Here is a 25795-nt window from a genome sequence, read left to right as displayed (position 1 = left end):
CTGGACGATATCGCTGTGTACAGCCGCCACTGGCCCGACCACCTCCACCACCTCCGAGAGGTCCTGCAGGCCCTCCAACGGGCTGGCCTCACGATCAAGGCCAGCAAATGCCAAATTGGTCAGGGGTCCGTGACCTATCTCGGACACCAGGTGGGAAGCGGTCTGGTGGCCCCTCTTCAGCTCAAGATCGCTGCCATCCAGTCCTGGCAGCCCCCCATCACACAGACCGAGGTCCGCGCCTTCCTGGGGCTCACCGGCTAATACCGGCGGTTCGTGAGGGACTATGGCAGCATTGTGGGGCCCCTCACGGAACTCACCTCCAAAAACCACCCAAAGAAGGTCAACTGGACCCCAGACTGTCAAGCGGCCTTCGAGAAGCTGAAGGCCGCCATGTGCACTGCCCCTGTGCTCCAGGCCCCCGACTACAGTCGGGAATTCATCGTCCAAACGGATGCCTCCGACCATGGCATTGGGGCAGTCCTCTCCCAGTTGAACCCCGAAGGACTTGACCAACCAGTGGCCTTCATCAGCAGACGTCTCCTGGCCCGAGAACAACGCTGGAGCACCATCGAGAGGGAGGCCTTCGCAGTGGTGTGGGCCCTCAAAAAGCTCCGGCCTTACCTCTTCGGTACCCACTTCCGGGTGCAGACAGATCATCGGCCCCTGCAGTGGCTGATGCAGATGCGGGGAGAAAATCCAAAACTACTACGTTGGTCCATCTCCCTGCAGGGGATGGACTTTACTGTGGAACATCGACCTGGCCAAGACCACGCCAACGCAGATGGCCTGTCACGCTTTTTCCGCCTCGACGAGGAGAGTCCCCAAGAGGATTGGTGACTCTCCCCGCCTTCAGCTGGGGGGGACGCATGTTGGACAGGCCACGTGAGGGGCTTGCCTCCTCCCCGCATGACAGGACCCGAGCCCCGGTCCTCCCGATGTTACCCACAGAAGCAACCCGCAAACCCGTCCCAGGCGGGATTCCTGCCCCCGGACATCTCTGTGTCATATGGTCAAATCCCTTCCAGCTCCCTCGGCCGGCCCGGCCGCCATCTTGGACACTGCACCACGAGGTCGCGTGGCCTCAGATCGACCCTAACCCTGAGCCTGGCCGGGCCCCGACATCCCGGCACCACCATCCACCCAGGAGATGAACGGCCCACTTGACGGGTCAATGGGAGAAAGAAGTGTCGATGGCTCTCCCCCGCCAGGTGCCGATCGCACCCAGCTCCCCCGGGCGCTGGCTCCACCCCCCTGCTGGGTGTCTGGACTCCCTCATCCCGGACCTCCCGACCTCCAAGTGCAAGGGTCCGGACATCAAAGGGCGCCAGACCTATAACTGGGGCAGCTCCAGAGCAGGAAGGCAGTTGTATCCTGGAGTCAAGAGACACCGCGACGAACTCATCCCTGATGGACTACTGGCGCTGCCGTAGTCCTGCCTTGAGAACGATTGTCCTGCCTGCTGGCGCTGCCGCAACCTTCTGAATCCTTCAACCTCGTCGGGACCTGCTGGCTCTGCCGCGGACCGTTGTAACGACCATCTTCACCGGGACCTGCTGGCACCGCCGCGGACCGGCGTCACCTTCGATCATCTCGGGACCTGCTGGCTCCGCCGCGGCCCGACCATCTAGAACGCCGAGCTCGAGGATTGTGAGCTATCCATCGTATCATCCCATCTACCAGATTGGTAACAAGACTGTCCCGCTACCCCCTTCCCATCCAAGAGACTAAGATTCGAGGGGACCCCTGAGTCCAGACCTCCTTGTACCATTCTACCGTACTTAAAGATTGCTTATAAAGAACGTTAAACCTTATCATTGTGTGGTGTACCTCTGTGGGGGGGAAGTTACTTATCTGTACGATCGCTGGAGACGGTTCTCCCCGGAGACCTCTCCCCTTGTCCTCGGCCGACCCTCCCGGTCCGTCTAACAACCTCCCACCGAGTCCCACAAAAAGATTGGGGGGCCGGATTGTGGGGTCGATTCCTGAGCGAGGGGAGAGACACCCTGCTCGATCTACCGTCCTCCATGCAGACGTCCTACAGCCACATGAAGGAGGCCCTCCTGACGAGATAGGCCTCTCCCCAGAAATGTATCGCCAGCAGTTCCGGGACTGCAAAAAGATTCCTGGCACCACCTGGGTAGAGTACGTGAACTTTTTTAGCAGAGCCTTCGACGGGTGGGTTAAGGGCAGCAAAGTGACCAACATGGAAGAACTAACTGACCTCATGTTGTGGGAACAACTGCCCACGAACTCTTTTGTGGAACTACGCCAGCATCTGCTCGACAGCAAGCTCGCAGACCCGAGGAAACTGGCCGTCGAGGCGGATCGCTGGGTGAACACCCGGGTCTCCCGGGGCCCCATAGGGGACTACCACCGCACCAGTCAAGGACCACCCTGCCAGAGAGGGTGGGGAAACCAAGGAGGACCCAGGGACGCCCAGTCTGGTCCCCAGCGTAGCCCCCCGAGAAACCCACAGCCAACTTTCCCCGCACCTCCACCCGCTACTGCCGGTCCCCCGGCTAGACAGCACCGAGTGACCATCACATGTTATAGATGTCAGAAGCCCAGTCACTACGCCAGTGATCCCCTGTGTCCCATGGCCCCACGTATCCCTACCACCACTCCCCCGGCTAGGCAGATAGCGAATGTAGGTCTAGGGGAAGAGTTTGAGGACACCGAGGAATGGGAACCTGCTGCCATGGCCCTAGTATCCCTGTGAGATAGGGAGATGGTCCCCGGGAATGCCCTGCCCCCCAACACCAAGAAGTACCGCCAGTTCGTAATAGTGAATGGCCACCGAGTGGAGGTCCTCCGTGACACCGGAGCCAGCATCACAGGTGTCCTTAGCCATTTGGTGCGAGAAGACCAGATCCTCCCCAATGTCCTGTGCCCGGTAATTTCAGCAGATAACTCTGAGAGCTTGTGTAAGGTAGCCCTGATACCATTTGAATGGGAAGGAGTAGCAGGAAAATTAAAAGTAGCAGTACGAACCTCCCAACCTGTGGACTGCCTCCTGGGGAACGACCTGGAAAGTTCTCCATGGAAGCAGGTAGAGCACCGCACCCACCTCGGGATGATGGGTCTTCCCGAGTGGGTGTGCGCCACCACCCGATCTATTGCAGCCCGACTGCCCCGCGACAGAGAAATCGAGGACGACCCCGCCAGCCTTCCCCCTGTGGATGGCGACCGGGCCGATCCAGCCGAGGCCTCCGACCTCTCCCCACGAGGAGAGGATGTCTCTAACGACGAAGCCACACACCCAGACCCTGCACAGATCACCAAGCTGGGTGATCTGCCTGAATTGGCGCAGTGGCGCCACGAGGGGGGCCCCCTCCCGAGAGGAGTTCTGCCGGGAACAAGCTACCAGTCCTTCCCTGGTCGGACCCCGGCAACAGGCCGAGTCCCAAGCGGCGGGGGACCAATCTGGAACCCACTGGCTGTACTGGGAGAATGACCTCCTTTACAGCGAGCAGAAGTCAGCGGAGCTAGGGTCAGCCCGAGTGCTGGTGGTACCCCTACGCTTCCGCGACTTCCTCCTGAACTTGGCCCACGAAGTACCGCTAGCAGGCCACTTGGGCCAAGACAAAACGTATAGCCGCCTGGTCACGCACTTCTATTGGCCCAATATGAAAACGAACATAGAGGCCCACAGCAAGTTCTTTCCCACGTGCCAGGCTAGTGGAAAGAGCAGAGGAAAGCGCAAGGCTCCCCTCCAACCATTCCCAGTCATCAGTACCCCCTTTGAACGGGTCGGAATTGACATTGTGGGGCCGCTGGACCCCAAGACATCTCAAGGTCACCGCTTCATCCTCGTCCTAGTGGACCATGCCACTCGATACCCAGAAGCTATCCCCCTACGCACCGTCACGGCCCCCGTGGTGGGCCGAGCGCTGATGGGAATCTTTTCCCGTGTAGGAGTTCCCCGAGAGGTCGTGAGCGACCGCAGGACGAACTTTATCTCCCGGTACATGACCTCCTTTTGGCAGCAATGTGGAGTGTCCTATCGGTTCACCACTCCGTACCACCCCCAAGGAAATGGCCTAGTAGAGCGGTTCAACCGGACTCTAAAGGGGATGATCATGGGCCTAGAGGAGCCCCTCCGGCGTAAGTGGGACGTCTTGCTCCCCTGCCTCTTGTTCGCCTACCGAGAAATCCCCCAGAAATCCATGGGGTTCAGCCCGTTCGAGTTACTGTACGGAGACCCTGTCCGAGGGCCCCTCTGCCTGGTCTGAGAGGGTTGGGGGATGGCACCCCGCGACCCTCCTCAGGAGGTGTTCCGGTACATTCTGACCCTTCGAAATCAAACTAGGAAGTTCCGAGAACTGGCCGAGGCCAACCTGGAGGCGAGCTAGGAAAAAATGAAGCGCTGGTACGACCAGAATGCCACTCTGGTCGAGTTCCAGTCGGGCCAGCAGGTATGGGTCATGGCCCCAGTAAAGCCGTGCGCCCTTCAAGATAAGTGGACAGGGCCCTTCAAGGTGATCGAGCGGAAAAGCCAAGTCACATACTTGGTGGACGTCCAGTCCCCCCGGAACCCCCTGCGGGTCCTGCACATGAACCGCCTCAAGCCTCACTTCGTGCGGACGGAGTTGAGCCTGCTACTGGCCACAGATGACGGGGCAGAAGAGGAAACAGAGCCTCTCCCTGAACTCCTGTGCACCAAAGAAAAAGATGGCTCCGTGGAAGGAGTGAACCTCTCTCCCTCCCTCGCTCCCCAGCAACGCGAAGACTGCCACCAGCTCTTGGGGCAGATCTCAGACCTGTTCTCCCTCGTCCCCAAGGTCACCGACTGGTGTGTCCACGACGTGGACACCGGAGACAGCCCGCTGGTGCGTCACAGAGCCTATTGAGTTCCCGATCGAGCCCGGTCCTGTATCCAGGCCGAGGTCTCAAAGATGTTGTCCTTGGGGGTGGTCGAACCCTCAGACAGCCCCTGGGCCAGCCCAGTGGTGCTGGTCCCGAAAGCCGCTGCCCCTGGTGTTGCCCCTGAACTTAGGTTCTGCGTGGACTACCGGGGGCTCAATGCAGTCACCCGAGCTGACGCTCACCCCATTCCCCACGCAGATGAGCTCATTGACCGTCTCGGGTCTGCTCATTTCCTCAGCACCTTTGACTTGACCTGCGGATACTGGCAAATTGCGCTCACAGAGGGAGCCAAGGAGCGGTCCGCCTTCTCCACCCCCGACGGGCATTATCGCTTTCGCGTGATGCCCTTCGGGATGAAAAACGCCCCGGCCACTTTTCAGAGACTGGTAAACAAAGTCCTGGCCGGGCTGGAAGAGTTCAGTGCCGCATATCTGGACGATATCGCGGTTTTCAGTTCAGAATGGAACGAGCACCTCCGGCACCTCGGGAGAGTGTTGATGGCCCTGCGCCAGGCAGGCCTCACAGTAAAAGCCAGCAAATGCCAAATCGGGCAAGGATCGGTGGTCTACCTGGGGCACCAGGTCAGAAGTGGGCATGTCGCCCCTCTGCAGCCTAAGATTGACGCCATCCAAGCCTGGGAACCACCCACCACCCAAACAGAGATCTGAGCCTTTCTAGGCATCACCGGTTACTACCGGAGGTTCATCCGAGGATACGGCAGCCTCGTAGGGCCCCTCACAGAGCTAACATCCAAAAATCAGCCCTAGAAGGTGCAGTGGACCCCTACCTGCCAAGAGGCGTTCGACGCCCTCAAGAGGGCCATGTGTACCGCCCTCGTGCTGCAAGCCCCTAACTACTCCAAGGAGTTTGTGGTACAGACTGATGCTTAGGAACACGGCATTGGGGCCGTACTATCCCAACTGAATGAGGAAGGTCTAGACCAGCCCGTAGCCTTCATTAGCCGGAGGCTACTCTCCAGAGAGCAGAGGTGGAGCTCCATCGAACGAGAAGCGTTCGCAGTACTCTGGGCCCTAAAGAAGTTACGGCCCTACTTGTTCGGAACCCATTTCCGAGTCCAGACGGATCATCGACCATTGCGGTGGCTGATGCAGATGCGGGGCGAGAACCCCAAACTGCTGCGATGGTCGATCTCCCTCCAGGGGATGGATTTCACTGTAGAGCATCGCCCTGGTACCAACCACGCCAACACTGATGGCCTCTCCAGGTTCTTCCACCTCAGCGAAGAGAACTCCCAAGAGGATGGGTAGTTCTCCTCGACTTTCAGCTGGGGGAGACACATGTTAGACCCGGCCTCGTGGCGTGGTCCTCCCGGACCCGTGGCAACCCCCTTCCGAGCTTACACCACGACAGACCCCTGAGCCCCCTGGCCTAGCCAACCCTTCCCTCCATGTTAGTCATGACCATTCCCGGACTTCCCGGCCCGTAGGCCCTGTGTGCCCACTTTCCGGCACCTAAGATGGCCGCCGAGCCAGTGCGACCTAGGCCGAGAGGCGCCACCCTGGCTGGAGGACAGAGTGCTCCCCTTGAGTGAAAGAGGGAGGAGCAGTATCCTTCACACCTCCGTCCTCTCCTCAAGAAGTGGGTTTCGATCGCCCCTCCGGCCACCCGGAGGGCTGGCTCCACGCCTGCTGTGTGTCTGGGACTCCTCCCGAACCCGACCTGAATGGATCAAAGGGCCGCGTGGCAGGAAACCCCAAAAAGCGGCCCGCAGGTACCAAGACCCCTGCCGACCAGAACTCCAGAGATCAAAGAGGAGCAGTCCTATAACTGGGGATGCTCCGGGATTATCGAGAGATTCGTTTCTGGAACAACGAGAGTTCTGCTGACGTGGTTGCGGCTCGATTGGCAGAGAAGGACTTCTGCTGGAAATTACCTGATCCCTGCTGAGTGACTCGCGGCTCCCCTGCAACCTTGGAACACCTGAGCCCTGCTGAGTGACTCGCGGCTCCCCTGATGATTGTAAGACCTCTGACATCGTGCTTGAGCCCTACTGAGTGACTCGCGGCTCCCCTGCAACTTTGGAACACCTGAGCCCTGCTGAGTGACTCGCGGCTCCCCTGAAGATCGTAAGACCTCCGACATCTTGCTTGAGCCCTGCCGAGTGACTCGCGGCTCCCTGGCTCTCCTGGTCCGGCTGGACCCTGAAAGATCGCCCGTATCCCCCGGCTCGAGGATTGAGAGCCGTGCGTCGGATACGCAACGATATTGACACTGTTCCTATAAGACTGTCCCGCTACCCCTACCCCGACCAAGACTCTTTGAGCTCTTGCTCTGCCTGTAGTATCTGCTTCCTCTGATCATAAAGATACCTTGAATCACGAGATAAAGAAACGTTCTCAAGAAGCTACGGTGTGGTGTCTCTTTGTCGTGTGGTGCTCGTGTGGTGTGTACGATCCTAGATTCGAGACTCTCCCCCTGAGAAGTCTCCCGCCAGTGCTCGTCTTCGTACCTAGGGAGGTGGGTCCCAGGGTGGTCAGGTACACTCCCTGCCCTCCCCTGAGGTCGCCTTCTAACAGGCGTTGACAGCATTATAGCGCATAAATTGTACCTGAATTCTAGCGCAAGCAAGAGAAGAAGTGGTGTAAGGGCCAGAGCTGCCGATTTTGGATCTGGAGAACAGGTTTGAGTCTCGGCATCCACTCAAAAACTGTGATTCTGGGCAAATTACTTAATCTCTATAAAAAATGAATATGTTATTATGTAATGCAACTGGTGCTCATGTAAAGAGCTCCAATACCCAGGGCAGGGCGTGGGTGAAAGTGACAAATGACGGGATAGGGAATGTAAAATAAAACAAGCAATGGCATAGCCAATAGGTCTAGCTTTTCGGACCTTCTAAGTATTTAGTTATGCAGCACAATATCCTTGGTGCAACCACATCAACTGTTGCGTGGCTAAACACTTATAAGGTCCAAAAGGCAGACCTATTGGCTATACCAATGCTTGGTGTGGTTGTGTGTGTGGTTGTGTGTGGCTGTGTGGGGTTATGTGGGGCTGTGTGGGGTTGTGTGTGGCTGTGTTGGGTTGTGTGTGGTTGTGTGGGGTTGTGTGGGGTTGTGTGTGTGTGGGGTTGTGTGTGGTGTGTGTGGTGAGTGTGGTGTGTGGTGTGTGTGTGTTTGGTGTGTGTGGTGTGTTTGTGGTGTGAGTGGTGTGTGAGTGGGGTGTGTGTGGGGTTGTGTGTGGGGTGTGTGATTGTGTATGTGTGGGCTTGTGTGTGTGGGGGGGGTTGTGTGTGTGTGGGAGATTGTGTGTGTGGGTGGCATTGTGTGAGGGGGGTTGTATGTGTGGGTTTGTGTGTGTGGGGGGTTGTGTGGGGGGTTGTGAGTGTGTGGGGTTGTGTGTGGTTGTGCGTGTAGGTTGTGTGTGGTTGCATGTGTGGGGTTGTGTGTGTGGGGTTGTGTGTGTGGGGTTGTGCGTGTGGGGTTGTTTGTGGGATTGTGTGTGGGGGGGTGTGGGGGGTTTGTGTGTGGGGTTGTGTGTGTGGGTGTGTGGGTGTTGTTGTGTGTGTGGTTGTATGTGTGGATGTGTGTGTGGTAGTGTGTGTGGGTGGTTTTGTGTGTTTGTGGGGTTGTGTGTGTAGGGTAGTTTGTGTGGGCGGTTGTATGTGTGGGTGTAGGGTTGTGTGTGGGGTTGTGTGTGTGGGGGGTTGTGTGTGTGGGTGTGTGTGTGTGGGGGGTTGTGGGTGTGTGTGTGTGTGGGGTTGTGTGTGTGGGGTTGTGTGTGGGGTTGTGTGTGTGTGTGTGGGGGGGGTTTGTGTGCGTGTGGGGTTGTGTGTGTGTGGTTGTCTTGTGTGGGTGTGTGGGTGTTGTTGTGTGTGTGGTTGTGTGTGTGGGTGGTTGTGTGTGTGGTTGTGTGTGTGTGCTTGTGTGTGTGTGTGGTTGTGTGTTTAGGGGGTTTGTGAGTGTGGGGTTGTATGTGTGGGTGGATGGTTGTGTGTGTGGTTGTGAGTGGGGGGGTTGTGTGTGTGGGGGGTTGTGTGTGTGTGGGGTAGTGTGTGTCGGATTTTATGTGTGGGCGTGGGGTTGTGTGTGTGGGGGTGGGGTTGTGTATGTGTGGGGGGTCCTATGTGGGGGGTTTGTGTGTGTGTGGTGTTATGTGTGTATGGGGTTGTGTGTGTGGGTGTGTGTGGGGGGGTTGTGTGGATGGGTGTGTGGCTGTGTGGTTGTGTTTGGTTGTGTGTGTGTGTGGAGTTGTGGTTGTGTGTGGTTGTGTCAATATGTGGGGTTGTGTGTGTTTGGTTGTGTGTGGGATGTGTGTATGGGGTTGTGTGTGTGTGGGTTTGTGAGTGTATGGGGGTTGTGTGTGGGGGGTTGTCTGTGGTTGTGTGTAGGGGTGGGTGTGTGGGGGGTTGTGTGTGGGTTGTGCGTGTGATTGGGTGTTTGTGAGTGTGTGGGGTTGAATGTGTGTGGGGTATGTGAGTGGGGTTGTGTGTGTGTGTGCAGGGTTGTGTGTGTGGGGGGGGGTTGTGTGTGGGGTTGTATGAGAGGGCTGTGTGTGTGAGTTTGTGTGTGTGTGGGGTTGTGGGTGTGGGGATGTGGGGATGTGGGGATGTGTGTGTGTGGGGTTGTGTGTGGGTGGGGTTGTGTGTGTGGGGGGGGTGTGGGGGGTTGTGTGTGGGGGGTTGTGTGTGTGTTTGTGTGGTTGTGGGGTTGTGTGTGTGGGGTTGTGTGTGTGTGGTTCTGTGGTGTGTGGGGGGGTTGTGTGTGGGGGGGGGGGTTGTGTGGGGGGTTGTGTGTGTGGTGTGTGTGGTTGGGGGTGTGGATGTGTATGTGGTAGTGTGTGTGGTTGTGTGTGGGGGGGTTGTGTGTGTGTGAGTGGGGGGTTGTGTTGTGTGGGGTTGTATGTGTGGGTTGTATGTGTGGGTGCAGGGTTGTGTGTGGGGTTGTGTGTGTGGGGTTGTATGTGTGGGGGGTTGTGTGTGTGTGTGGGGGTGGGGTTGTGTGTGTGGGGGGTTCTATGTGGGGGTTTGTGTGGGGGTGTTGTTTGTGTGTGGGGGGTTGTGTGTGGTTGTGTGTGTGGAGTTCGTGGTTGCATGTGTGGGGTTGTGTGTGGGTGTGTGGGGTATTGTGTGTGGGATTTGTGTGTGTGTGGTGGAGGTTGTGTGTGGGGTTGTGTGTGTGTGTGGGGTTGAGTGTGTGTGTGGGAGTTGTGTGGGGTGGTGTGTGTGGTTGTGTGTGGTGTGTGTGGTATGTGTGGGTGTGTGTGATGTGTGTGGTGTGTGTGGGGTTGTGTGTGGGGGGTTTGTGTGTGGTTGTGCATGGGGTTGTGTGTGTGTGGGGTTGTTTGTGTGGTTGTGTGTGTGTGGTTGTGTGTGTGTGTGGTTGTGTGTGTGTGGTTGTGTGTGTGGTAATGTGTGTGTGTGGTTGTGCGTGTGTGGTTATGTGTGTGGTTGTGTGTGTGTGTGTCTGTGTGGGGTTGTGTGTGTGTTGGGGCGGTTGTGTGTGTGGGGTTGTATGTGTGGGTGTGGGGTTCTTTGTGTGGGGTTGTGCATGTGGGCGATTGTGTGTGTTTGGGGGGTTGTGTGTGTGTGGCTGGTTCTATGTGGGGGGTATTTGTATGTGGGGGGTTGTGTGTGGGATGTGTGTGTGGGGGTGTGTGGGTGTTTGTATGGGTGTGTGTGTGGAAGGTTATGTGTGTATGGGGTTGTGTGTGAGTGGATGTGTGTGTATATATGTGTGTGGAGGGGGGTTTGTGTGGTTGGGTGTGTGCTTGTGTGGTTTTGTGTGGTTGTGGGTGTGTGGGGTTGTATGGTTGTGGGCTTTGGTGTGTGGTTGTGTGAGGGGATTGTGTGTGGGGGGTTGTGTGTGGGGGGTTCTGTGTGTGGAGTTGTGACTATGTGGTGGGGTTGTGTGTGTAGGGAGGGTTGTGTTGGTGTGTGGAGGGTTGTGTGGTTGTGTGTGGGGTTGTGTGTGTGGGTGTTATGTGAGTGGGGTTGTGTGTGTGAGTGGGGTTGTGTGTGTGGGGGGGGGTTGTGTGTGTGGGGTTGTGTGGGGGGGTTGTGTGTGTGAGGAGTTGTGTGTGTGTTTGGGGTTGTGTGTGTGGAGTTGTGTGTGTGTGTGGCGTTGTGTGTGTGTGTGGCGTTGTGTGTGTGGGGGGGTTGTGTGTGTGGGGGGTTGTGTATTGGGGTGTTGTGTGTGTGGGGGTGTGGGGTTGTGTGTGGGGGGTTGTGGGTGTGTTTGTGTGGTTGTGGGGTTGTGTGTGTTTGGGGTTGTGTGTGTGGGGTGCGTGTGTGTGGGGTGGGTTGTGTGTGGGGGTTATGTGGTGTGTGGGGTTGTGTGTGTGTGGGGGGGTTGTGTGTGTGGGGTTGTATGTGGGGTTGTGTGTTTGTGGGGCTGTGTGTGGGGTTGTGTGTGGGGTTGTGTGTGTTTGTGGGTCTGTGTGTGTGGGTTATGTGTGTGGGGTTTTGTGTGAGGTTGTGTGTGTGTGTTTGGTTGTGTGTGTGGTTGTGTGTGGATGTGTGTGTGGTAGTATGTGTGGTAGTGTGTGTGGTTGTGTGTGTGTTTGGGGTTGTGCGTGAGGGGCTGTGTGTGTGGGGGGTTTTAGGTGTGGGTGTGGGATTGTGTGTGGGGTTGTGTGTGTGGGGGTTATGTGTGTATGGGGTTGTGTGTGTGGGGGGGGTTGTGTGGTTGGGTGTTGGGTGTGTGGCTGTGTGTGGTTGTGTGGGGGGGTTGTGTGGTTGTGTGTGTGGTTGTGTGAATATGTGTGGTTGTGTGTGTGTGTGGTTGTGCAGGGGGATTCTGTGTGGGGCGTTGTGTGTGTGAGGGGTTGTGTGTGCGGGGTTGTATGTGTGGGGTTGTGAGTGTGTGGGGGTTGTATGGGGGTGTGTGTGTGTGGGCTTGTGTATGTGTGGGCTTGTGTGTGGGGGGTTTGTGTATGTGTGTGGGGTTGTGTAGATGGGGATGTGTGTGTGTGGGCTTGTGTGTGTGTGGATGTGTGTGTGGGGGTTTGTGTGTGGGGTTATGTGAATTGGGTTGTGTGTGTGTGGGGTTGTGTGTGTGGGGTTGTGTAGATGGGGATGTGTGTGTGGGGATTGTGTGTGTGGGGATGAGTGTGTGGGGGGGTTTATGTGGGTGTGTGTGTCGTTGTGTATGGTTGTGTGGGGTTGTTTGTGTGGGGGTGGTTGTGTGTGTGGGGGTGTGTGTGGAGTTGTGTGTGGGGGGTTGTGAGTGTGTTTGTGTGGTTGTGTGTGTGGGTATGTGTGTGGTTGTGTGTGGGGGGTTGTGTGTTTGTGGGGTTGTGTTTTGTGGTGTGGTTGTGTGTGTGGGGGGTTGTGCATGTGCGGTTGGGGTAGTGTGTGGGGGGTTGTGCTGTATGGTATTGTTTGTGTGGGGTTGTGTGGTTGTGTGTCAGGTTGTGTGGAGTGTTGTGTGTGTGGAGTTGTGTGTGTGTGGTTGTGTGTGTGGGGAGTTGTGTTTGGGGTTTGTGTGTGTGGGGTTGTGTGTGTGTGGGGTTGTGTGTTTGGGGGGGTTGTGTGGGGGGGGTTGTGTGTGTAGGGTTGTGTGCGTGGGGTTGTGTGTGTACGTGGGGTTGTGTGTGTGTGGTTGTGTAGGGGGTTGTGTGTATGGTTGTGTGGGATTGTGTGTGGTTGTGTGTGTGTTTGTGTGTTTTTGTTGCTGTGTGTGTAGGGGGGGTTGTGTGTGGGGGTTTGTGTGTGGGGGGTTGTGTGTGGTTGTGTTGGGTTGTGTGTGGTTGTGTGTGGTTGTGTGTGTAGGTGTGTTTGTGTGTGGGGTTGTGTGTGTGGGGGGTTCTGTGTGTGGGGAGGGCGGGGGTGCATGTGGGGTTGTGTGTGTGGGGGTTGTGTGTGGGGTTGTGTGTGTGCGGTTGTGTGTGTGAGGTTGTGTGTGTGGGGTTGTGTGGGGGTTGTGTGTATGGGGGTTGTGTGTGTGGGGTTGTGAGGGTGGGGTTGTGTGGGTGGGGTTGTGTGGGTGGTTGTGTGTGTGGGGTTGTTTGTGGTTGTGTGTGTGGTTGTGTGTTTTTTTGGTGTGGGGTTGTTTGTGTGGGGTTGTGTGTGTGGTTGTGTGTGTTTGTGGGCTTGGGTGTGGTTGTGTGGGGTTGTATGGTTCTGTGGGGTTGTGTGTGTGGGGTTGGGTGTGGGGGGTTGTCTGTGAGGGGGTTGTGTGTGGATGGTTGTGTGTGTGGGGGGTTGTGTGTGTGGGGGGGTTGTGTGTGTGAGGAGGTGTGTGTGGGTGGGTGTGGGGTTGTGTGGGTGTGTGGGTTTGTGTTTGAGTGGGGTGGTGTATGTGGGGTTGTGTGTTGGGGGTTGTGTGTTTGTGGGCTGTGTGTGGGGTTGTGTGGTTGTGTGTGGTTGTGTGGGTTTGTGTGGTTTTGTGGGTTTGTGTGTGTGGTGTGTGTGTGGGGTTGTGTGTGGGGGGTTGTGTGAGGGTGATGTTTGTGGGTGTGTGTGTGTGGGGCAGTTGTGGGTGTGTGGGACTGTGGGTGTGTGGGGTTGTGTGCGTGGGGAGGTTGTGTGTGGGGGGGGGGTGGGTGTGTGTGTGTTTGTATGGGTGTGTGTGTGGGGGGTTATGTGTGTATGGGGTTGTGTGTGTGTGTGGATGTGTGTGTAGATGTGTGTGTGGAAGGGGGGTTTGTGTGGTTGGGTGTGTGCTTGTGTGGTTGTGTGTGGTTGTGGGTGTGTGGAGTTGTATGGTTGTGTGTGTGGGTGTGTGGTTGTGTGGGGGGATTGTGTGTGGGGGTTGTGTGTGGAGGGGTTCTGTGTGTGTGGGGTTGTAACTATGTGGGGGTTGTGTGTGTAGGGAGGGTTGTGTGGGTGTGTGTGGGTGTGGGTGTGTGGAGGGTTGTGTGGTTGTGTGTGTGGGGGTTATGTGAGTGGGGTTGTGTGTGTGAGTGGCGTTGTGTGTGGGGGGGTTGTGTTTGGGGTTTGTGTGTGTGGGGTTGTGTGTGTGTGGGGTTGTGTGTTTGGGGGGGTTGTGTGTGTGTAGGGTTGTGTGCGTGGTGTTGTGTGTGTATGTGGGGTTGTGTGTATGTGGTTGTGTAGGGGGTTGTGTGTATGGTTGTGTGGGATTGTGTGCGGTTGTGTGTGTGTTTGTGTTTTTGTTGCTGTGTGTGTAGGGGGGTTGTGTGTGGGGGTTTGTGTGTGGGGGGGTTGTGTGTGGTTGTGTTGGGTTGTGTGTGGTTGTGTGTGTGGTTGTGTGTGTAGGTGTGTGTGTGTGTGGGGTTGTGTGTGGGGGTGTTGTGTGTGTTTGTGTGTGGGGTTGTGTGTGTGGGGGGGTTCTGTGTGTGGGGAGGGTGGGGGTGCATGTGGGGTTGTGTGTGTCGGGGTTGTGTGTGGGGTTGTGTGTGTGTGCGGTTGTGTGTGTGAGGTTGTGTGTGTGGGGTTGTGTGGGGGTTGTGTGTGTGGGGTTGTGTGTGTGGGGTTGTGTGGGTGGTTGTGTGTGTGGGGTTGTTTGTGGTTGTGTGTTTTTTTGGTGTGGGGTTGTTTGTGTGGCGTTGTGTGGTTGTGTGTGTGGTTGTGTGTGTTTGTGGGCTTGGGTGTGGTTGTGTGGGGTTGTATGGTTATGTGGGGTTGTGTGTGTGGTTGTGTGTGGGGATGGGTGTTGGGGGTTGTCTGTGAGGGGGTTGTGTGTGGAGGGTTGTGTGTGTGGGGGGTTGTGTGTGTGGGGGGATTGTGTGTGTGAGGAGTTGTGTGTGGGTGGGTGTGGGGTTGTGTGGGTGTGTGGGGTTGTGTTTGTGTGGGGTGGTGTATGTGGGGTTGTGTGTTGGGGGTTGTGTGTGTGTGCGGTTGTGTGTGTGAGGTTGTGTGTGTGGGGTTGTGTGGGTGGGGTTGTGTGGGTGGTTGTGTGTGTGGGGTTGTTTGTGGTTGTGTGTGTGGTTGTGTGTTTTTTTGGTGTGGGGTTGTTTGTGTGGGGTTGTGTGGTTGTGGGTGTGGTTGTGTGTGTTTGTGGGCTTGGGTGTGGTTGTGTGGGGTTGTATGGTTGTGTGGGGTTGTGTGTGTGGGGTTGGATGTGGGGGGTTGTCTGTGAGGGGGTTGTGTGTGGATGGTTGTGTGTGTGGGGGGGTTGTGTGTGTGGGGGGATTGTGTGTGTGAGGAGTTGTGTGTGGGTGGGTGTGGGGTTGTGTGGGTGTTTGGGGTTGTGTTTGAGTGGGGTGGTGTATGTGGGGTTGTGTGTTGGGTGTGTTACTGCTACAACGCATCTATTACAACGTAATGCTGTTACAACGCAGCTATTACATCGCAAATACCATTACAATGCATGCCATTACAACGCATGGCATTACATAGCAGATGCTATTACAACGCATACCATTACATCGTAAGTATTGGTAAGTATTTAATTTTTTATTTTTATTTTATTTAATATTTTATAATTGATTTTATTATTATTAATTATAAAAAAAATATTTATTTCGTTTTTAAATATTATAAATTAAATATATTAATTTAAGTATTTTTTTAAATAAATGTGAGTATAGGAGTATATGTTTTGGGGTACTGATGTATATGTTTTGGGGTGTTTGGGTATTTTTAGGTTTTAGGGCAGGGTTTGGGTTTTGGGGTACAGGGGTGTTTTTAGGTTTTAGGGCAGTGTTTGGGTTTTGGGGTACAGGGGTGTTTTTAGGTTTTAGGGTAGGGTTTGGGTTTTGGGGTACAGGGGTGTTTTTAGGTTTTAGGGTAGGGTTTGGGTTTTGGGGTACAGGGGTGTTTTTAGTTTTTAGGGCAGTGTTTGGGTTTTGGGGTACAGGGGTGTTTTTAGGTTTTAGGGCAGGGTTTGGGGTTTGGGGTACAGGGGTGTTTTTAGGTTTTAGGGCAGGGTTTGGGTTTTGGGGTACAGGGGTGTTTTAAGGTTTTAGGGCAGGGTTTGGGTTTTGGGGTACAGGGGTGTTTTTAGGTTTTAGGGCAGGGTTTGGGTTTTGGGGTACAGGGGTGTTTTTAGGTTTTAGGGCAGGGTTTGGGTTTTGGGGTACAGGGGTGTTTTTAGGTTTTAGGGTAGGGTTTGGGTTTTGGGGTACAGGGGTGTTTTTAGGTTTTAGGGCAGGGTTTGGGTTTTGGGGTACAGGGGTGTTTTTAGGTTTTAGGGTAGGGTTTGGGTTTTGGGGTACAGGGGTGTTTTTAGGTTTTAGGGCAGGGTTTGGGTTTTGGGGTACAGGGGTGTTTTTAGGTTTTAGGGCAGGGTTTGGGTTTTGGGGTACAGGGGTGTTTTTAGGTTTTAGGGCAGGGTTTGGGGTTTGGGGTACAGGGGTGTTTTAAGGTTTTAGGGCAGGGTTTGGGTTTTGGGCTACAGGGGTGTTTTTAGGTTTTAGGGCAGGGTTTGGGTTTTGGGGTACAGGGGTGTTTTTAGGTTTTAGGGCAGGGTTTGTGTTTAGGGATAATTAAATTATATTTACCATTTTAAAATTGATTAAAATATATTTAATAAATTAAATAAATTATTTTACACTAATTACATTTTTAAATTAAATTAATTAAATTAAATAAATTATTATTATTAATTTAATTTAATTTCATTATAAAAAATATGTACTATAAACTAATTAATTTTTTTTATTATATTAAATTAATTACTATTTTTTAATAAAATTACATTTATTAAATAGATATTATTTATTAAATAAATAGATATTTAATTAAATTAATTTAATGACAATTTTAAAATGTCTTTTAATTAAATTATTTTAAATAAATTAATTACAATAAACGAAATAACATTTTTTTAAAAAGGTATACTTACCTATACTTACGATGTAATGCCATGCGTTGTAATACCATTTGCGATGTAATGCCATGCATTGTAATGACATGCATTGTAATGGTATTTGCGATGTAATAGCTGCGTTGTAACGGAACGCGTTGTAACACAACGCGTTGTACTGACACCAATCCGTGTGTTGGGGGTTGTGTGTGTGTGGGCTGTGTGTGTGGGGTTGTGTGGTTGTGTGTGGTTGTGTGGGTTTGTGTGGTTTTGTGGGTTTGTGTGTGTGGTGTGTGTGTGGGGTTGTGTGTGAGGGGTTGTGTGAGGGTGATGTGTGTGGGGGTGTGTGTGGGGCAGTTGTGGGTGTGTGGGACTGTGGGTGTGTGGTGTTGTGTGCGTGGGGAGGTTGTGTGTGGGGTGTGTGTGTGGGGGTGTGGGGGTGTTTGTATGGGTGTGTGTGTGGGGGTGTTGGACTTGGCCCTTATGGCGGGTTCCCCCCTAATCTTTTTGCTTTTATTTGTGACCCTGTGTTAGTGATTTTTGGGTCTCTGCGCACTTTTCCCTGGGTCCCAGAGTGAAAGTGCGTGCGTGTAGTATGGCTGACCTGCCCTCCCATAGGAATGCATGGGGAATGTGTGTGTCCCTGGTAGTTCCTGATGCGTGAGGCGTGCCTTCTCGAGTTTGGTATGTGCGAACTCGTGAGAGTGAATGCTTCGCAATGGTGTGTGTTGCATGAGTGTGTCATATGTAGAAGTGCCACTTCTGGGAGTTGGCATATTAGAGTAAAATGTGTCTGGCGTGTGATTGGCTGGAGCTGGCTGGGATGCCAGGCTCCATGAGTTATGATGGGTCTGCCCCGGTGGTGAGTGGGAGATTAGCATGCTGATGGCTGGGGAGGAGTGTACCTGTGTCCTGAATGGGCTGGGCTTTTCCCCACCCAATGCTGGCTCCGCCCCATGTGGTGCGACTGATGACCCTAGCCCTGCCAGTGAATAGAGGGGGTGGTTGGGCCATCAAGGGTACTCAAGAACCAGCTGCAACTGGTTTCTCCCCCACCCTGCACCTTAGACAAAGGAATTAGGTGTATAAAAATGGGGCTGTGTCCCCACAGAAGTTGTTCTTGTTCCAGGATCCTGAGGGGGCTGCTGCTGCTGCTGGGCCAGAGGACCGCCACTTGGGGTGTCTCCCTGCCTGGAGACCCAGTGTGCTGGCTCTCGGCCCAGCCTTGCCCCCTGACCCTTGGAAGGACTTTTGCTGGACTTGTGTTTCCCCTGAAGCGCCTGGAAGCGCTTTATTTTGTCTGCCAGCGCTGGGAGCGCTTTATCTGCCTAAGGGCACCTGGGAGCGCTGTGTCTGTGCTTCTAGCACTTAAGAGCGCTTTATTTCGCTTGTAGCGCAGGAAGCGCTTTGTCGGTGCCCCCCCTAGCGCTTGGAAGCGCTTTATATTCCTCACAGCGCCTGGCAGCGCTTTTACTCCTATAGCGCTGAGGAGCGCTTCATCTGTTACCGCCGGTGCCCACCCGGCATTGCCCGAAATTGTCCCCGTCGCCGCCCGGCCGAACCGGAAGTCAGGCAGGCCGGGAGCGGGACAGGAGGAAATGCCAGGAAGTAGGAGGGCGGGAGCCTACCCCGCCTCCCACGAAGCGTCGCGGCTGTCTGGAGCACCGGAGCCGGCAGGAGCCTACCCTGCGCCCCGGTGCCCTCGCCCTGGAAAGAGTGAGGAGGAGCCTTGGAGGCTCCCGAGAAGACCGCCGTCGCCGCCTCTGTCCCTGCCGCCAGCCACCAGCCGGAAAGTGAGAAGCTGGTAAGTGCTGGGGCGGGAGGAGAGTCCGGTGAGCAGCAGGGTCCACGAGGGCTCCGGGCCCCATTCCCAGGAGAGGGGGCCTCGGGGCACATTGCCAGGTGCCCGCCCCTCTCCTCTGGAACGAGCACAGGAGCGTGCAGGGCCCGTGGGGCCTGACATCAATCTCAAGTCCCCCGAGGGGGGGGGGGACTCCATTCTCAGGTGCACAGGCTCAAAGCGTGCATTTTTGGCAAGAGAGCGGCCCCGGCAGGCAGCGGGCCGCTCCCCCAACACCGGACACCATTTCCCGAGCCTAAGAGAGGCTCCAACGAGTGGGAGCATTTCCGTTGAGCCACGAGGTGCCCCGGGGGCACCAGTTGATTTAGAGCCCAGCGAGGCTCTTGGCAGGCATTGTCACTTTGAGTCCCCAGAGAGGGGATTCCCATAGAAAGGCGCTGCATTTTGTTTTCAGAGCCTGAGAGGCTCAAGGGGCGCATCTTGCTTTCAGAGCCCAGGAGAGGCTCCCAGCCCACAGCGTCTTTTAGAGCCCAGAAAGGCTCTTGAGTGCCTTGCATTTGTTTAGAGCCCAGCGAGGCTCACAGCCAACATTGTTCCAGAGCCCTGAGAGGCTCTCCCTTGTTGCCCACATTGATCTGGCCAGAGCCTGCGAGGCTCCAGCAGTGGCCCAACAGTGTTTCCAGTTGCCCAGCACTTTGTGGGCAACTGCCACGTTTAGGCCCCCTGACTTTGGGACACAGGGCGTCCTAGCCCTAGAGAGGCCAGTTGGCCTAGGGACAGTCACAGGTGGTGATTTATGTGATTCTGGCGCATTTATGAGTGATGTGCCAATGTGAGTTTTGCGCAATTGTTCTTGCTACACCTCTGAATGTGTTGATACATCATGTGTTTTGCTTCTTTCCCTTTGCTATGTGTTTATGCTTAGGTGAGTGCTTTTCCTCCCATCCCTGAGACTAAGGTCCTAGTTACCTGTGTGATTGGCCTAGAGTGATTAGGGTTACGTAGGAGGGGTTTACCCCTTACCAGGAAGTCCTGGTTGTGTGCTACATGCGCTATTTCGATGCTAAAGTCATTTTATGATTTATGTGCTGAGTATTGTCTTTGCTAAGTATTCTTTCTACAAGTGCTAAGTTCTAAAAGTGCATACCCCTGACAGTGGTCCAGGTGGCCCTGTCCCTTGTACATATAATTCCCCTTGTAAATTCTGCCCGTGCCCCTGGCACAATGTAAAGTGTGTGTTTTATCTAATGTATGTTTATTGGAATACAAAGGCTATTTTATATATAACCTTGTGTGGAGTTTCCTTTGTGGTGGGTCTTGGGTGTTGTTGCTGGGGTGCATGCGCAAATACTTAACTCATACCGCCTCCAAGTTTAGCCTTGCTGCTCGCGCCACGTTACCTAGAGGGTGAGTAGGGGTTATCTTGGTGTGTAACTCCCTTGCCCTGACTTGGGAGTGGTGGTCTCTGACTTTGGCGAACGCCCTGGCCAGCCAGGGATCCCATTTCTAACAGGGGGGATGTGTGTGTGGGGGGTTATGTGTGTATGGGGTTGTGTGTGTGGATGTGTGTGTAGATGTGTGTGTGGAAGGGGGTTTGTGTGGTTGGGTGTGTGCTTGTGTGTGGTTGTGGGTGTGTGGGGTTGTATGGTTGTGTGTGTGGGTGTGTGGGGGGATTGTGTGTGGGGGTTGTGTGTGGAGGGGTTCTGTGTGTGTGGGGTTGTGACTATGTGGGGGGGTTTGTGTGTAGGGGGGGTTGTGTGGGTGTGTGTGGGTGTGTGGAGGGTTGTGTGTGTGGGGGTTATGTGAGTGGGGTTGTGTGTGTGAGTGGGGTTGTGTGTGTGGGGGGTTGTGTTTGGGGTTTGTGTGTGTGGGGTTGTGTGTGTGTGGGGTTGTGTGTTTGGGGGGGTTGTGTGTGTGGGGGGGTTGTGTGTGGGGGGTTGTGTGTGTGGGGGGTTGTGTGCGTGGGGTTGTGTGTGTATGTGGGGTTGTGTGTGTGTGGTTGTGTGTATGGTTGTGTGGGATTGTGTGTGTGTTTTTGTTGCTGTGTGTGTAGGGGGGGTTGTGTGTGGGGGTTTGTGTGTGGTGGGGTTGTGTGTGGTTGTGTTGGGTTGTGTGTGGTTGTAGGTGTGGTTGTAGGTGTAGGTGTGTGTGTGTGGGGGGTTGTGTGTGGGGGTGTTGTGTGTGTTTGTGTGTGGGGTTGTGTGTGTGGGGGGGGTTCTGTGTGTGGGGAGGGTGGGGGTGCATGTGGGGTTGTGTGTGTGGGGGTTGTGTGTGGGGTTGTGTATGTGTGCGGTTGTGTGTGTGAGGTTGTGTGTGTGGGGTTGTGTGTATGGGGGTTGTGTGTGTGTTGTGTGGGTGGGGTTGTGTGGGTGGTTGTGTGTGTTGGGTATTTTGTGGTTGTGTTTTTTTGGTGTGGGGTTGTTTGTGTGGGGTTGTGTGGTTGTGTGTGTGGTTGTGTGTGTTTGTGGGCTTGGGTGTGGTTGTGTGGGGTTGTATGGTTGTGTGGGGTTGTGTGTGTGGTTTTGTGTGTGGGGTTGGGTGTTGGGGGTTGTCTGTGAGGGGGTTGTGTGTGGATGGTTGTGTGTGTGGGGGGATTGTGTGTGTGGGGGGATTGTGTGTGTGAGGAGTTGTGTGTGGGTGGGTGTGGGGTTGTGTGGGTGTGTGGGGTTGAATTTGTGTGGGGTGGTGTATGTGGGGTTGTGTGTTGGGGTTGTGTGTGTGGGCTGTGTGTGTGGGGTTATGTGGTTGTGTGGGTTTTGTGGGTTTGTGTGTGTGGTGTTTGTGTGGGGTTGTGTGTGGGGCGTTGTGTGAGGGTGATGTGTGTGGGGGTGTGTGTGGGGCAGTTGTGGGTGTGTGGGACTGTGGGTGTGTGGGGTTGTGTGTGTGGGGAGGTTGTGTGTGGGGTGTGTGTGTGGGGGTGTGTGGGTGTTTGTATGGGTGTGTGTGTGGGGGGGATGCGTGTGTGGAGGGTTATGTGTGTATGGGGTTGTGTGTGTGGATGTGTGTGTAGATGTGTGTGTGGAAGGGCGGTTTGTGTGGTTGGGTGTGTGCTTGTGTGGTTGTGTGTGGTTGTGTGTGGTTGTGGGTGTGTGGGGTTGTATGGTTGTGTGTGTGGGTGTGTGGTTGTGTGGGGGGATTGTGTGTGGGGGTTGTGTGTGGAGGGGTTCTGTGTGTGTGGGTTGTGACTATGTGGGGGGGTTGTGTGTGTAGGGGGGGTTGTGTGTGGGTGTGGGTGTGTAGAGAGTTGTGTGGTTGTGTGTGTGGGGGTTATGTGAGTGGGGTTGTGTGTGTGAGTGGGGTTGTGTGTGTGGGGGGTTGTGTTTGGGGTTTGTGTGTGGGGTTGTGTGTGTGTGTGTGGGGTTGTGTGTTTGGGGGGTTGTGTGTGTGGGGGGTTGTGTGTGGGGGGTTGTGTGTGTGTAGGGTTGTGTGCATGGGGTTGTGTGTGTATGTGGGGTTGTGTGTGTGTGGTTGTGTAGGGGGTTGTGTGTATGGTTGTGTGGGATTGTGTGTGGTTGTGTGTGTGTTTGTGTTTTTTTGTTGCTGTGTGTGTAGGTGGGTTGTGTGTGGGGGTTTGTGTGTGGGGGGTTGTGTGTGGTTGTGTTGGGTTGTGTGTGGTTGTGTGTGTGGTTGTGTGTGTAGGTGTGTGTGTGTGGGGTTGTGTGTGGGGGTGTTGTGTGTGTTTGTGTGTGGGGTTGTGTGTGTGGGGGGGTTCTGTGTGTGGGGCGGGTGGGGGTGCATGTGGGGTTGTGTGTGTGGGGGGGTTGTGTGTGGGGTTGTGTGTGTGCAGTTGTGTGTGTGAGGTGTGTGTGGGGTTGTGTGGGGGTTGTGTGTATGGGGGTTGTGTGTGTGGGGTTGTATGGGTGGGGTTGTGTGGGTGGTTGTGTGTGTGGTTGTGTGTTTATTTTGGTGTGGGGTTGTTTGTGTGGGGTTGTGTGGTTGTGTGTGTGGTTGTGTGTGTTTGTGGGCTTGGGTGTGGTTGTGTGGGATTGTATGGTTGTGTGTGTGTTTGTGTTTTTGGGGTTGGGTGTGGGGGGTTGTCTGTGAGGGGGTTGTGTGTGGATGGTTGTGTGTGTGGGGGGGTTGTGTGTGTGGGGGGATTGTGTGTGTGAGGAGTTGTGTGTGGGTGGGTGTGGGGTTGTGTGGGTGTGTGGGGTTGTGTTTGTGTGGGGTGGTGTATGTGGGGTTGTGTTGGAGACGGGACCCTGGCCAGCCAAGACTCGCGTCGAGGTCAGTCAGGGATCGCCAGTTCTAGGTGTCAGGGCAAGGGAGTCACACGCCAAGGCAACCCCCACTCGCCCTCTAGGTAACGTGGCGCGAGCAGTCAGGGCTAAACTTGGAGGCGATGTAAGTTAAGCATTTGCGCCCGCACCCCAGCAACAACAACCAAGGCCCACCACAAAGGAAAACTCCACACAAGGTTATATAAAAAATAGCCTTTGTATTCCAATAAACATACATTAGATAAAACACACACTTTACATTGTGCCAGAGGCACGGGCAGAATTTACAAGGGGAATTATATGTACAAGGGACAGGGCCACATGGACCACTGTCAGGGTATGCACTTTTAGAAATGACACTTTTTAGAAATAGCACTTTTTAGATCATAGAATTATTACTGTAGCACAAAAATAACATACAACCAGTCACTACTGGTACCAGGTGAGCACCACCTATGCAACCCTCACTATCTTAGGAGATTACACTAGGGAACCTGGGCTCTGCTAGCACCACCTGTACTAGCAAGAAGAAAACCACCTAAGTATTGCTATACCTGTAGGGGTCTAAGGAAGGAAACACATGATGAATAATCTACCCATTCAGAGGTGTAAGCAAAAACACACAGTTGCGCAAAACTCAGATAAGTCACCACCTGTGACAGTCCCTAGGCCAACTGGCCTCTCTAGGGCTAGGACGCCCTGTGTCCCGAAGTCAGGGGGCCTAAACGTGGCAGTTGCCCACAAAGTGCTGGGCAACTGGTGCAGGGAAAGTTAGCGCAACGTTGGAGCCCTGTGGGCTCAAGAACCACCACTGTGGCACTGCGGAGCCTCGCTGGGCTCCTGGACAAGAAATGCCGCCCTGAGCCTCTCTCAGGCTCTTTAACTCGAAATAGGCACTCGAGCCTCTCAGGGCTCGCAAAGCAAAAGGCAGGCTGGAGCCTCTCTGGGCTCAAGAACGAGGAAATGGCACCCTCAAAGCCTCGCAGGCTCGGCTTTCCAGAACAACTGTGCCCCAGAGCCTCTCAGGGCTCTCAAAACGACTATGGGCACAAGAGCCTCTCGGGGCCCAATGAACAATGGCCACGTTGGAGTCCCTCTCGGGGGACTCGGAGCAAGGACAAATGCACCCCAGAGCCTCGCAGGCTCGGCTTTCCAGAACAACTGTGCCCCAGAGCCTCTCAGGGCTCTCAAAACGACTATGGGCACAAGAGCCTCTCGGGCCCAATGAACAATGGCCACGTTGGAGTCCCTCTCGGGGGACTCGGAGCAAGGACAAATGCACCCCAGAGCCTCACAGGCTCACGAACAAAGAACTGCCCTCGAGCCTCTCAGGGCTCGTGAAGTAAGGAAATGCCCCCAGAGATCGTGGGAGCGGCCTCCGTCAACCGGAGACACAGCGCAGCACTCACCGGGACTCTGGGGGGCGGGGCTCCTCCTCGGCTCCGTCTGCTGGCTGGGCGCTCTCGACGGAGACTCCAGGCTCTCCCTCTTTCAGGCCGGTCACCGCGGGGCTCTCCCTGGGGCCGCGGCAGTAAAGGGAGTCCTCTTCTCGTTCTCCCCGGGGCTCTCCCTTCCCATGGGAGCCCCGGCAGGCAGCTTCCGGCTTCCTCACTCTCCAGGCAGGTCCCGGGCCGGCAGCCGATCAGAGCGCGGCCCGGGGAACTCCGTCAGCTTCCTGGTGTCCCGCTCGTCCCTACACAGCTTGCCTGACTTCCGGGTCAGACCTCGGGGGCCGCCAATGGCCGCGCAGCTATGGAGGTGTGGAGGCGGGACTTCCGGGTCGCCGTAGGCAGAGCGGCGGCCCGAGGAAAGCTTCTTTTTGTAGTGGCAATCCGGGGGCAATGCCGGGTGGGCACCGGCCTCCAATTAACATCCAAAGCGAGGTGGCACTCGCTCGAAGGCGGCAATGTCCCTGGCAGGGTGGGCACCTGCCAGAGGACTCGAAAATCGGCAATAAGCGGCAAATAAGCGGGGTGAGCTCCCGCACCGCAAATGAACAAAACAGGGGGATCCCCACGCCGGGGAATCCCTCGAGGGCAGCAATTAAGCGGCCAAACGCCGGGTGGGCACCGGCAGAGAGATACAGCGCTCCCAAGCGCTGTAAGCCAAATAAAAGCGCTTCCAGGCGCTAGGGCAGGAAATGAGGCACTTCCAAGTGCTAGGAGGCAATTCCAGCGCTCCCAGCGCTATAGGACAGCACAAGTCCAGAGAAAGTACTTCAGCAAGGCAGGGGGGCAAGGCTGGGCCCAGAGCCAGCTCACTGGGTCTCCAGGCAGGGAGACAGTCCAAGTGGCGGTCCTCTGGCCCAGCAGCAGCACCCCCCTCAGGATCCTGGAAGAGAACAACTTCAGTGGGGACACAGCCCCTTCTTATACTGTAAATCCTTTGTTTAAGGGTGCAGGGTGGGGGAGAAACCAGTCGCAGCTGGTTCTGGAGCACTCTTGATGGCCCAACCACCCATTTCTTTCACTGGGGAGGCTAGGGTCGTTAGACACACCACAGGGGGGCGGAGCCAGCATTGTGTGGGGAAAACCCAGCCCATCCAGGACACAAGTACACTCCTCCCACACATCACTCATGCTAATCTCCCCCTCACCACCGGGCAGACCCATCCAGACTTCCTGGAGCCTGGCATGCCAGCCAGCTCCAGCCAATCACGCTCCAGCACCCTCACTGCACACATATCTCAATGTCCAGAAGTAGCACTTCCCTTCTAGACACATACATGCCGCATACACCATCTTGCAGCATTCACTCTCACGAGTTTACACATACTAAATTCGAGCCTGCACTCCCCACGCATCAGGAACTACCAGGGACACACACATTCCCCATGCATTCCTATGGGAGGGCAGGCCAGCCATACTACACGCACGCACTTTCACTCTGGGACCCAGGGAAAAGTGCACAGAGACCCAAAAATCACTAACACAGGGTCACAAATAAAAGCAAAAAGATTAGGGGGGAACCAGCCCTAAGGGCCAAGTCCAACACAACCCCCTTCCAGCCAAAACGCAGGGGAGAACAATCACCACCGTGATGGACTTCCCTGCTTGGGGCGATAGAACACGGACGCAGGCCCGCCACTGCCGGGACACCCTCCTGTTCTATGCCACGGTGAACCCCTAGGGTTCCTTCTCAAAACACTGTCTGGACCAACTGGGCTACCCCACTGGTACTCCCGAGCTGTCCGCGGCCAGGACCAGGCCCTGGGCCACCCAGGTGCCACCGGTCCCTGC

The 25795-nt window shown here is 55.2% G+C and overlaps 1 protein-coding gene across 1 annotated transcript in view; it reads left to right on the top strand.

The window, feature by feature from the left end:
* Positions 1-4244: 4244 nt before the first annotated feature.
* Positions 4245-25795, top strand: part of LOC147684952 (uncharacterized) — a 188828-nt gene continuing 167277 nt past the window's right edge. Inside the window, exon 1 of the mRNA XM_086939742.1 lies at positions 4245-4279. Coding sequence (XP_086795868.1) covers positions 4245-4279 — 35 coding nt within the window. The remainder of the gene's footprint in view (positions 4280-25795) is intronic.

This window comes from Lissotriton vulgaris, chromosome 10 (assembly GCF_964263255.1).
Source record: "Lissotriton vulgaris chromosome 10, aLisVul1.2, whole genome shotgun sequence".
NCBI lineage: Eukaryota > Metazoa > Chordata > Amphibia > Caudata > Salamandridae > Lissotriton > Lissotriton vulgaris.
The sequence above is the reverse complement of the archived record's forward strand: the minus strand, read 5'-3'. Positions and strand labels throughout refer to the sequence as shown.